The 13,504-nt window shown below is 42.2% G+C and overlaps 2 protein-coding genes across 2 annotated transcripts; one reads left to right on the plus strand and one right to left on the minus strand.

Annotated features, from left to right (window-relative positions):
* Positions 1-265: 265 nt before the first annotated feature.
* On the minus strand, positions 266-6,514 carry tmbim4 (transmembrane BAX inhibitor motif containing 4). Its single transcript, XM_033976224.2, has 7 exons — positions 6,324-6,514; positions 4,711-4,819; positions 3,348-3,453; positions 2,215-2,248; positions 1,901-2,018; positions 1,615-1,660; positions 266-904 (listed from the first exon to the last, which is right to left on the minus strand). Exons 1-7 carry the CDS (start codon positions 6,412-6,414, stop codon positions 698-700), a joined length of 711 nt encoding a protein of 236 aa, XP_033832115.1. The 5' UTR covers positions 6,415-6,514; the 3' UTR covers positions 266-697.
* Positions 6,515-8,341: 1,827 nt separating this feature from the next.
* Positions 8,342-12,924, plus strand: LOC117379500 (beta-2-microglobulin-like). The gene is made up of 3 exons (XM_033976225.2): positions 8,342-8,504; positions 11,501-11,773; positions 12,060-12,924. The coding sequence occupies exons 1-3, from the start codon at positions 8,438-8,440 to the stop codon at positions 12,071-12,073; spliced, it is 354 nt and encodes a 117-aa protein (XP_033832116.1). The 5' UTR covers positions 8,342-8,437; the 3' UTR covers positions 12,074-12,924.
* The last annotated feature ends 580 nt before the right edge of the window (positions 12,925-13,504 follow it).

Below are 13,504 nucleotides of genomic sequence, written 5' to 3' on the forward strand. Positions count from 1 at the left end.
TTAGTCCTGGTTCAGTCCTGGTTTAGTTCTGCTTTAGTCCTGGTTCAGTCCTGGTTTAGTCTTGTTCTAGTCCTGGTTCAGTGGGGTGGATTTCTCCTTCTTCTCGAGGTTTGTTGAGGTGGTTCCTGCAGGTGGAGGGTCTGAGGACAGGGGGCGCACTGGGACACTTCTTTGTCTGTTTCATCTTCTCGTCTTTGTCTGTTTCATTGTTTAAATCGACTCTTATTTGTGCAATAATGAAACTGCAACAAATAAACAAAACACTAAAGGGTCAGAAGTTTTTTAATTAACTACAGATAATTATTAATCCAAAAATATTTACATCACAATATTTACTCATTTTACACTTTCATTCACGAAACATTCAGACATATGACACTTTATGCTCCGAGTCTCCCCTCCCTTTGCTCTCTGCGCTAAGTCACCCCCCCTTCAGAGCACGATCACAACACAAATACTTATGGAAAATTGTGTGGAGCTTGGATGATGTAGGCCTGTGGGCGGAGCCTCGTACCAACTAAAGAGGGTTTGAATAGGGCCTGGGACAGATCACTAGATTACTCAAACATGTGTGGGTCTTCAGGCATGTTTCTGATGACGGAACAGCGTTAGAACATGGGATAAAAAAAAAAAAAGTCTATTTATCAGAACCCTCCCTCTTTAATTACAGGCAGCTCACAGCGCCCCCTGCAGGCGCTCAGTGCTTCTTCAGGGAGTCGAGGATCCGCAGCACGTGGAGGAACAGGTTGATGATGTCCAGGTACAGGTTGATGGAGGCCAGGACGTGCTCCTCGGGCGACAGCTGCTTCATCAGAAGAAACGTGTCGTAAACGATGAAACCGCAGAACAAGAACGCTCCAAAACTCGAGAACAAGAGCTCTGTGATGTCAGACTGAAAGAACAACTGAGGGAGGGAGGAGGAGAGGAGGAGAGAGAGGGGGGGGGGGGGGGGACAGGAGGAGGGAGAGGAGGGGAGAGAGAGGGGGAGGACAGGAGGAGGGAGAGGAGAAGAGAGAGGGGGAGGAGAGGGGGAGAAGAGGAGAGGGAGGGGGAAGACAGGAGGAGGGGGAGGAGAGGAGAGAGGGGGAGAGGAGGGGGGGAGAGGAGAGGTGAGGAGGAGGGGGGTAGGGAGAGGGGGAGAACAGGAGGAGGGAGAGGAGAGGAGAAGAGAGAGGGGGAGGAGAGGGGGAGAAGAGGAGAGGGAGAGAGAGGAGGGAGGGTTTAAGAGAGGAGGAGAGAGAGAGGAAGGGGGAGGACAGGAGGAGAGAGAGGGGCGGACAGGAGGAGAGAGAGGAGAAGAGAGAGATTTGGAGGAGAGGACAGAGAGGGGGAGGGGAGAGAGTGGAGAGACAAGGAGGAGAGGAGGGAGGGTTTAGGAGAGGAGGAGAGAGAGGGGATGAGGAGGACAAGAGGAGAGAGAGAGAGGTGAGAGGGAGGAGAAAAGGAGAGGGGGGAGGAGAGGAGGAGAAGGACAAAGAGGGAGGGAGGAATGATAAGGAGAGAGAGGGAGGAGAGGAGGGGAAGAGAGAATGAGGGAGACTGTTATTTAGTCTCTTCTCGTCTGCAGATGTGCGACTCTTAAACTGACGTCTGGAGGTTTTTTTAGAGACTTACCCCGAAGCAGCTGGCGACGAGGAGGATGAGGAGGCCGGAGAACAGGCTGAGGAAGAGCAGAAACAAGGTCATTTTACCCGTTGGAAACATCAGGACGGACACAGACACAGACCACGGCTCCATTTGGGAAAAAAATGATCTCAGAATCGGTCTGGAGTCTGTTCCTGAGCATTAAAATCCAGTTTACAGTTTTAGTGCCGTGACTCTTCCTCGGTCACACGTGTCGTCGTCACAGCTGCCCCGGGACAGACCGGCAGACGTGTGGCAGTGGTTCTGTGGCTCTTACCTCGCTCCCAGTTTGCTGAAGTCTCTCTTGGACTGGAAGGTGAAGGCGGTGAGTCCGGCGAACACGGCACAGGTCAGGAGCAGCGCCTGGAGGACGGTCCAGTAATCGTAGAAGGTCACTGAGAGAAAACACACAGGACAAATACTCTGAAATAAATACTATTAAAAATACATGAACTGTTTTATTACAGACTTAAGTTTTTTTAAAGTTAAATGTCCCATAATGCACTATTTTCTGATCTGGGGGTCTTTGGCGGTGCAGGACGCCACAGAGGGAGGGGGGGTTACCATGGAGACACACAAAATAACACTCACCAGTCGTAGCCACGGAGACGGCTTCTAACAACGTCTGCAAAACACAGATCACGGTTCATTAGCATCTTTAGCATTATTAGCTTTATTAGCATCATTAGCATTATTAACAGTAAAAGCTTTTGTACACACACTATAATCTCAATAAGCATTCAGTGTTTTATAAAAGTACTACTGTATGTAACATTTAGAGTTTAAACTTCCACGTGACCTCTGTGTGACCCCAGACACGACCTAAACACACATCAAATAAAACCTTTACAGATCATAAAATACTGATTTATTTTTAATCACAAAAACACTGGACACGTCTCATTTGTTTCTGTTTTAATCTGGAGTTTTGGTTCAAGACGATTATCCAATCAGAGAGCAGAATGAGCGTCACATGACTCTCCCAGGTTCACTGCTCAAATCCAGTCGTTTTAAAACTAAAATGTCTCTGTCTGATCTGATCAGTCACTAAACCCCAGACCTGAACAGGACTCAGAGCTAGTGCAGCATCTGCAGCTCAGGGAGGGCATCTGGAGGATCTGAACATGAGGCCTGTCCATAAACTGACAATGACACACACTGTGTGTGTCTGTGCAAGTCAAGTATGGGCAGTTGTGATTGTAGTACCTTTTTTAAACCAGTAGGAGGCAGTACACACACTCCTATATTATACAGAATGCACTCATGTTCTAATGCTCCTCAAAAACAGACCTGGAGTTGTGTTTTGTTTCATTCACATGTTTGAGTCACACTTTATTATTAGTCTGTAACATCTACAAAGATCAAAATGCGACATTCCACCTTGTGATGTCATCAAGTGGTAGTTTTCACATTAACAGCTCCTTTTACCTTTAGTTTAGTCAAGATAAGAGACAACTCCAGGACTGAAATGATCCAAATGATTGGTGTGTGGAGTTTAAAAACACAGTGGAGCACTTCCTGTATCACCACATGATGACATCACAAGGTGGAACAGAGTGTTTTCAGTCTGAGAGAAGAACTCAGCCTAAATCTGCAGGAACACAACTCCAGGTCTGTGTGTGATGAGGAAACATTAGAACACGGGCCCTTTAAGTGTTACCGTGGTTTTTATGTTATTTTAAATCTGTTGTGCGTTCGTGGCGGTCGTGTCACGTGTTTCTTACAAACGTGAGCAGCAGGTACAGGTTGACCGGATGCTGGTGTCTGTAGACGAACAGAGCCAGGAGTAGAACCAGCGACCCGAGAGCGGAGGCCAAGACCAGGGCGGGGCTGAAACACAAACACAACGCACCGGTTTGACCACGGCACAAACGCCAAGACTGTTCAAAGAAATCACATGACCAGCCGAAAGTCACATGACCAGCCCAAAGTCACATGACCAGCCCAAAGTCACATGACCAGCCCAAAGTCACATGACCACAATGTACCACACAGAGCAGTGACGTCACAGTGTCAGACGGAGGGCGGGGTCTATGTAACACTCAATATTATTAAGTAAAAATACAGATAATAGATGAAAAAATACTCAGGCAAAAGTAAAAGTATCACATGAAAAATCTACTTAAGTAAAAGTATTTAATGTGTTTAAAAATGTACTTTAAGAGTAAAAAGTTAAAGTATTTCACACAGATTTTGAGTCAAAAGCTTCAAATGTGGTGATTCTGATAAATGAGCTGAATTTTCTTCAACAGAAACAACTGAATCAATCGTTTTTTTCTGTTTTTATTTGTATATTTTAGTGAACGTGTTAAAAATAAACCCAGGTCTCACACAATCCCATTTACTTTTTATTTATCTCATTATAGTTTTGCATGTATTCAAATCATATGAAGCCCGTGTTCTGGTTTGTCTCATATTTCCGCAGAGCTGGTTTGTTCTGGCTCTGTTCAGATAAAAGGAGGAATGATCTGGAATGATTCTACACTTTCAATTTCTACAAACACATTTCCACTGAAGGTCTGTGCTTTGTCCTGTGCCTGTAAAAAGTGGGTTTGTGGTTCGAGTCTCCGTCTGAAGTGAACAGAACGTGAGACGCCCTGATCCTCATGTGTCAGGAACATTTAAAAACAACAACTCACTTTTACTCCAGTAACTTTTAAATAAACTGTATTTTTCAGAGTACTTTTAGCAGCATTCTTTCACTCCTACTTGAATAATATTTTATTTTACAGTACTCTTTTCCAAATACTTTACTCTTACTTTGTACTTGAGTAATACGACTTTTACTAGAGTGACATTTTGACTACCTGACCTCATCAGTTTAGGGAGACAAGTTTGGATTTCTCTCCTGCTCCTGATGTTTTTTCAGTGCAAAAGTCAATCACTGCAGATAAATCCGACTCCAAATCCGACTCCAAATCCGACTCCAAATCCGACTCCAAAACTAATGCCAAAACATCTAACTAACTCCAATCTAACTCCAAATCCAAACTTTTTATGAGGTTCACCGACCTCCTGTTACGAGGCGTTCGCTGACCTGCTGTTACGAGGCGTTCGCTGACCTCCTGTTACGAGGCGTTCACTGACCTGCTGTGCACAAACTCCTTGACCGGTTGGCAGAACATGAACAGGGCCGAGGTGGCTGTGGTCAGGATGAGCTGCAGACTCAGGAGACTGTAGACTTTACGCAGGAAGTCTGGACAAATACAAGAGGTCAGAGGTCAAAGGTCATTCTGTACCTGATTTTGAACCATGTACTTTAAAGTCCTCATATTATACTGTTTTCTGATCTGCTCTAATGTCGTTTCCTCGTCACACACAGACCTGGAGTTGTGTTTTGTTTCGTTCTCACATGTTTAACACAAACCTGCAGATTTAGGCTGAGTTCTTCTCTCAAATTGAAAACACTCTGTTCCACCTTGTGATGTCATCATGATACAGGAAGTGCTCCACTGTGTTTTTAAACTTTTGTGTCTCAGTCTGTGGGGTCAGATTATGGACTGGGTTGAGTGAAGATTTAAGGCAATGTTCAAATATTAGGCAATTTAAAAAACTGTATAAATGTCATATTCTGTCCAGATATACCAAAAGAAAATCCTAATTAATGGTAGCAGTGGCTGTATGTATACTTTTTTGTTGATAGAATGGTTCAGTGATGATGTACAGGAAAGACTATGGTGATTTTTGTGATAATAACATGAACAAGGAGAATAAGAATAACAAGAATAATGAATATATAATAATAATAAGAAGAAGAAGAAGAAGCAGAAAAAGAAAAAGTAGTTAATACTAAGAAGTAAAGTAAAAGGAAGCTGGATGAAATTTTTGTTCAAAGTTTGAATCAGAGGAACGGGGTGGGATTGAATAAGTGTACACTTCTTCCCACATCCCTTTTGAGAATGTTCAATGTTTTTTGTGGAAGATAATTTATTTTATTTATGGACTGTAATGACATGTATTACATGATTTATGAACATACTCAAATAAAATTCAAATTCAAATTCAAACTCCACACACCTTCACTAGAATCATTTGGATCATTTCAGTCCTGGAGTTGCCACTTATCTCAACTGAACTAAAGGTAAAAGAAGCTGTTAACGTGAAAACTACCACTTGATGACATCACAAGGTGGAACAGAGCATTTTGAGCTTTGGCGATGTTATAGACTAATAAAGTGTGATTCAAACATGTGTGAATGAAACAAAACACAACTCCAGGTCTGTTTTTGAGGAGGTAAAAACATTAGAACATTAGAAGATGGAGGTTGTTCATAAAATCAAACACTGGACCTTAAATAAACAGACACATTTCAACGTTTTTACAGCACAAAATGTCTCTGAGGTAAAATGTTTTTCTGTCTTAATTTTCCATGATATTTTTGTAAATGTCGGTTGAATATTGTCCCAGTGTTTGTCCAGATTCACTTTCTGTCCTTGTGCAGTTTGGAAACACATTTCAGATTTTTAACTCTGCATGTGACGTCATCAAACACGTCATCAGAGGAAAGGCGTTTTATTTTATTTATTTTTTTGTAGAAATAACACTCACAGTCCACACATGTGATATTAACATAGACACCTCTGCTGTCGTACATAAAAATAACATCCATGAGTGTAAATAAATGAATAAACCGATGATCGTGGCGTTGCTAATGGCGCTGTGTCGTTCTCAGTCTGGACGTTAGAGACGCAGGACTCACCCATCCGGATCTGCACCGAGGCCGTGGCCACGTTTGTGCCGTAGTTAAAGTCATCTTCAATGGAGCAGCGCGGGTATTTGTCGCTGCTCATGTCTGCGCTTTTTTCGCTCTTTTTCGCAGCTGTTTGGAGTGAGTTGAAGCGCAGAAAAACAAACGAGCTCCGCCACTTCCGGGTTCTGCACGACACAATCTGTACTTCCGGTCACATGACTACAGTGACGCAGTAAAGGTGAAAATTAACTTTGAAAAAAAAATTAAAAATAATAATAAATAAAATAATAATCATAATCATAATTTTTAAATACTCCACGTACGTGAATATGGGTTTTATATTCAAATAAAAATATTATAATAAAATAAAAAGTAAGGAGACAGAGATTTGAGGGGCCGGTGCAGTTACTTATTGTAATGAATGGATTAATTATAACAAACAGAGGCTTAGCATAATGTCTATGTTGTTATTTACGTTGTTAAACCGATTACGTCACGTTTAGAGGTTTTTTTTTTTGTTTTTTTTTTTTCAGTCTTATAAATGTTTGCAAAATGAAGTATTGTCTTTTTACTGGACAGGACCAACAGAAGTGAAAGTGAAAAACACACCTCTGACGCACTTTATATTCAAACAATATTAATGACACACAACTGGGTTACTTACACACACACACACACACACCCCACACACACCCCACACACCCCACACACACACACACACACACACACACACTATTGGGTCACTAAATAAAAAAACAAAAAAAACTCTATGAGGCACAAATCTTTTTCATTGTGCAATAAAATAATATAAAATAAAATAAAGAAATAAGGAGACATCAGGAGATTTGAGGGGCGTGTGGAGTTTGCATGTTCTGCTAATTCTCAAAATGCCTCCAACCAAAAACATGCACAAAAATAAGCCTCAAGATGGAGCCCTGACCTGGATCCTCCACCATCTGAGGAGGAGTTTAGAGAGAAGGAGAGAGGGAGAGGAGGAGCAGGGGAAAGGAGGAGCAGGGGAGGAGAAGAGAGAGGGAGAGGAGGAGAGAGAGAGAGGAGGAGCAGGAGAGGAGAAAAGAGAGGTCAAGGAGGAGAGAGAGAGGGGAGGAGCAGGAGAAGAGAGAGAGGCCAAGGAGGAGAAAGAGAGAGGAGGACCAGGAGAGGAGAAAAGAGAGGTCAAGGAGGAGAGAGAGAGAGGAGGAGCAGGAGAGGAGAAGAGAGAGGGAGAGGAGGAGCAGGAGAGGAGAAGAGAGAGAGAGAGGAGGAGCAGAAGAGGAGAAAAGAGAGGTCAAGGAGGAGAGAGAGAGAGAGGAGGAGCAGGGGAGGAGAAGAGAGAGGCCAAGGAGGTGAGAGAGAGGAGGAGTAGGAGAGGAGAAGAGAGAGGGAGAGGAAAAAGAGGAGAGGAGCAGAGGACACAGAAGAGGAGACAGAGGAGGAGACAGAGGAGGAGCAGATGGGGAGCAGAGTGAAGCAACAGAGGAGGACACAGAGAAGGAGAGAAAGGAGGAGAGAAAGGAGGAGAGAGAGGAGGTGCCACATTTAAACCCACAGAGCCACAAACACAAACATGATTCTGTGAGAAAATATTGATCTGGTGATAACATTACGTCACATGACACATTACGTCACATGACACATTACGTCACATGACACATTACGTCACAACTGTAACACACACGTGCCTTTGCCAGCAGAGGGCGCAGGAGTCCACCTCTCCCTCTTTCCCACTTTTCCTCCAAACACGAACGAAAACGAAACTTAAATCAGTGGGGACTTTCCACAGAGTTTTTTTTTTTTTTTAATCAAACTGTACGAAAGTTTATGTGAAAGATTCAATTTGTGTTTGGAAAAAAACAAAAGACCTTAAAGCGGGACTCATGCTGAATAAAAACACAGGACACTTTCCTCTAAGACTCAGGTTCAGTGTCTCTCAGAACCTGTGAGGGCCACTTCTACCTGGTAACAGACTCTGATTGGCTGTTTGGCACAAAGTGGGCGGTGCGTCATTGCACTTTTACGCGCGGTGCGCTCTGGTTTGGCTGTAGTTTCTCTGTGTCTCAGGACGGACCGGACACTTCTGACCTCTTCCCTCTCGCTGAACAAGTTAAAGAAAAAGATTCAACATGAATCTTTACCTGAGCCTCGTGGCCCTCGTGGCCCTGATCTGCGCTGTGGACGCGAACATGCGCAGTAAGTCTCTTTTTTCATTTTTATCATAATTCAGTCTGATTATAACAAACTGGAAGTTATTTTAGTTTTTACGCGCTTATTTTCGCTGCAGAGTCGAGTGCGTCGCGTTTAATGTTCTGCTGTTTTGTGTTTCATGGTTTTATAAACGTTTAAGAAAAGAAATGTGTGTTTTTACTGGACTGGAGCTGTGAAAGTGAAACTAAAAACACACCGCTGACGCACTTTATATTCAGCCCAAACTGTTCAATATTTATGTTACTATTACTGCTAATACTGATAATACTAATAATATAATACTATTAACTAACAGTAATAATTCTACTGTTACTTATAAACTCTGTTATGTCCAGATGCGTTTTGTTGAGTCAGACTCATGGACTAAACCAGGACAAAACCTGCATTAAAACAAAACGATTATTATTATTTTTTAATCAAATTAGACTAAAATAATTGAATAAAGATGCTGACATTTAGTTTCTTCCTCTTCTTTAACAGATCTGTGTGACACAGGTGTGTTTCTGTAAAGTTTCTGATCCTGCAGGTTTATAAAATAATAATGAAATGATGAGAAAACTTAAAATGTGTCTCAGAGGAAAAGTCACATTTATCAAATAAAACCAGTAAAAGATTATGTGAAACATCACAGTCACATTATGAAGAATGGAACAGAAAGTGTCTTATTTTTATGAATAAAACCAGAACTAAACCAAGATCAAAACCTGCATAAAAAACATTAATAACCTATAATTTATGTAAAATGATATTATTTTGTGCGTGGACACTGTGTAAATTAAATGACATAAATGTTTCAGAGTGAAAGTATTTCAGAAGTTTTGGCAGCCATTTTGTCTTTGTGGGGATTTACCTCAATAAAATACAATAAACTTCTTTTTATATTATAACGTCAGTAAATTTATTTAAATATAAATCTAAAAAAGTCTGGTTATAAAATACATCACACACAAATTATACAATTAGTTTATGTTTTATTACAATTTAAAAAAATCTAATTAGAATAAAAGAAAACAATAAACAGTCGGCCATTTTGTTTGTGCCTCTCCCTCTTTAAAGAGCAGCAGCATGGAGGAGTAAAAATACACTTTTATTATTATTATTATTTGTATTTATTTATTTTATATTAAGTTTTCAGTCTCCAAATTCCAACCTGTTTTTTAAAAGTCTCCGGTTTCAGTAGAAAAAATAGTTTGATAAAAAAAAGTACATGTTTTGTCACTTTCACTTCAAATTAAAACTTCAGTCGTACTTTTTACTCTTCCCTTGAGTAATTTCTTGGATTACACTTTGTACTTCTACTTGAGTTATAGTATTTTGAAGTAACGTTTCTCATACTGAAGTACTATTTTACACACTCGACCTCGTCTTTGCAGAACATGAACTCACGGCTCTTTTTCAAACACAACTAAAACTAAATCAAAGAAGTAAAAGTAAAAGTACTGCAGTTTGACAGTTTTTTGAAGTTTGAATCTGAACGTTTCAAAATTTCACAGAGAACATTTTACCACAAAATTAAAAAATAAATGATATATATTTTATTTTACTTTATTTCTGAGTCAACCTGGTTGTGTACTCGAGTATTTGTGTACTTGAGTATTTGTGTACTCGAGTATTTCTGTGAACTGCGTCATTCGAGCGGTGGAGTCAAAATCATCAGGTTTTTTTTTTTTATCAATTCAAATAATATTTTTTGTCACAGCTCAGAGGAAAAACTCTCAAAATAAAAAATACAGAATCTGAATCGTTTGGTTTTGTCGTCACTTTATGAAATTTGAAATGTTTTTGATTCTTTCCGTTTAAGATTCAACGCCTCATTTTCTGTAATTAAAGTTTTAAACTGTTTTTGGATCAAATTCACTCAGAAGAATTTTACAGAATCACAAAACAAAAGTGAAATTTAAAATACGATGAGAAGAAAGAAAATCCCCCGATAAAACGACAACTTTAGAGAAGAAGAAAGGGCGTGGACCCGGACTAGACCCGGACTAAACCAGGACTAGACCGGGACTAGACCAGGACTAAAGCAGGACTAGACCAGGTCTAGACCGGGACTAAACCAGGACTAAACCAGGACTAGACCAGGACTAGACCGGGAATAAACCAGGACTAAACCAGGACTAAAGCAGGTCTAAACCAGGACTAGACCGGGACTAGACCAGGACTAGACCAGGTCTAAACCTGGACTAAACCAGGTCTAAACCAGGACTGGACTGATCTTTAATCATTGCTCCTTTACTCGACATAAATGGTGATGTTTTATTGCTGTGGAGATCCCCGAAGAATCTTTTATAACATCAATAAAAGGGAGGGACTAAACCAGGACTAAACCAGGTCTAAACCAGGTCTAAACCAGGACTAGACCAGGACTAAACCAGGTCTAAACCAGGTCTAAACCAGGACTAAACCAGGACTAAACCAGGAATGAACCAGGACTAGACCAGGTCTAAACCAGGACTAGACCAGGTCTAAACCGGGACTAGACCAGGACTAAACCAGGACTAAACCAGGACTAAACCAGGACTAAACCAGGACTAAACCAGGACTAAACCAGAACTAAACCAGGTCTAAACCAGGACTAAACCTGGACTAAACCGGTCCTACAGGCCTGAGTGCAGCAGAATAAATTCCTCGTTTAAGCCAAAACTATAAATAAAGAGTCAATGAGGAAGAGTTTGTGTCTGAGTTTGATGTGAAAGATTCAAAGACCAAAAGTGAAGAGCTGCAGAAACACACAACACAACACAGCACATAACACAACACAACACATAACACACAGCACACAATACAGCACATAACACAACACAATAGACAGCACAACACAACACACAACACAACACAGCACATAACACACAACACAACACACAACACAACACACGACAGGTGTCACAAACCTAACCCTCCAGCAGAGAGAGGGTTTTATTTTGGGGTTTTGTTTGAACATTTCCCGTTGAATCCGTCTGATTTTTCCCGTTCTTCCTCAGGGGCTCCCAAAGTGCAGCTGTACAGCCGTGACCCCGGAGAGTACGGCAAATCCAACACTCTGATCTGCCACGTCAGCCAGTTCCACCCTCCGGACATCAGCATCACTCTGCTGCGCGACGGACACGAGCTGTCCGACTCCGTCCTGACCGACCTCGCCTTCAAACAGGACTGGCACTTCCACCTGACCCGCAGCGCCCCCTTCAGCCCGAGTGGCGACGCTAAATACACCTGTAGAATCGACCACGGCGGCAAAGTCACCGACTACATCTGGGGTAAAGACTGGACTGGACCGGGACTGGACTGACCCGGGACTGGACTGGACTAGGACTGAGCCGGGGCTGGGCCAAGACTGGACCGGGACAGAGCAGGGACTAAATTAGAACTAAACCAGGACTAAATTAGTACTAAACCAGGACTAACCCAGGACTAAACCAGGACTAAACCAGGACTAAACCAGATTTAAACCAGGACTTGTGATCCAACTCCTCATTAAGTCCAAATTGTTCAAATCCAGATGATTCAAATCTGTTTTAACTCTTTGTTTTGTGACTTTTTCAGATCCAAACATGTGAGTCCTGCTCCCTCAGGCCTCGGCTCCCATCATGCACCTCCTCAGCTCCCATCATGCACCTCCTCAGCTCCCATCATGCACCTCTTCAGCAGGAAACAATCATCAGCTCTTCCTCCTCAGTTTGACGCTCACAAATATGCACCATAATCCACAACGATACCCAGATGATTCCCTCTACCAAACCGATACTCGACCGATACCCAAACCGATTCCCCTCTGCTTCACGTTGACTCTGGCTGTGGGATTTTAATCATCAATAGAAAACAGTTTCTTGTCTGCTTTGGATTTTTATTTAGAGATGATCGTTTTTATATTTATAATTCATGTTTTATAGATGAGGACTAAACCAGGACTAAACCAGGACTAAACCAGGACTAAACCAGGACTAAACCGGGTCTAAACCAGGACTAAATCAGGACTAAATCAGGACTAAACCAGGTCTAAACCAGGACTAAATCAGGACTAAATCAGGACTAAACCGGGTCTAAACCAGGACTAAACCAGGTCTAAACCAGGACTAAATCAGGACTAAATCGGGTCTAAACCAGGACTAAATCGGGACTAAACCGGGACTAAACCAGGACTAAACCGGGACTAAACCAGGACTAAACCGGGTCTAAACCAGGACTAAATCAGCACTAAATCGGGACTAAACCAGGTCTAAACTGGGACTAAACTGGGGCTAAACCAGGACTAAACCGGGTCTAAACTGGGACTAGACTAAACCAGAATCAGACCAGGACTAAACCAGAACCAGACCAGGACTAAACAGGACTGCTGTAGACTCATCGATCGTGCGGTTGGTGGTTTGTAAATACATTTGATCTTTGAATAAAACTTTACAAAATGGAACGTGTTTGTTTTTTGTCTTTTGAATTTGCTAAAAACATAAAAATAAACATTTTCCTGAATCCTGTCGCTGCGTTTAAACTCACCTCATGTTCTGATGTGAGAGGGAGGGGCCAGGCTAACCACTCTGCCACAGTCGCACACAGATGACATCACCACACTCATGGACCAATCAGAGAACACCTCCATGTGGCGATACAGGAAGTGCTCCACTGTGTTTTTAAACTCCACCTTCACTAGAATCATCTGGATCATTTCAGTCCTGGAGTTGTCTCTTATCTCGCCTGAACTAAAGGTAAAAGGAGGAGTTCACTTAAACTCCTCTCCTCCTCTTGTCTCTCCTCCTCCTCTTGTCTCCTCTCCTCCTTTTGTCTCATCTCCTCCTCTTGTCTCCTCTCTTCCTCTTGTCTCCTCTCTTCCTCTTGTCTCCTCTCTTCCTCTCCTCTTGTCTCTCCTCCTCCTCTTGTCTCCTCTCTTCCTCTCCTCTTGTCTCTCCTCCTCCTCTTGTCTCCTCCTCTTGTCTCCTCTCTTCCTCTCCTCTTGTCTCTCCTCCTCCTCTTGTCTCCTCTCTTCCTCTCCTCCT

Source organism: Periophthalmus magnuspinnatus, chromosome 12, assembly GCF_009829125.3.
Source record: "Periophthalmus magnuspinnatus isolate fPerMag1 chromosome 12, fPerMag1.2.pri, whole genome shotgun sequence".
In the NCBI taxonomy this organism is placed as follows: Eukaryota; Metazoa; Chordata; class Actinopteri; order Gobiiformes; family Gobiidae; genus Periophthalmus; species Periophthalmus magnuspinnatus.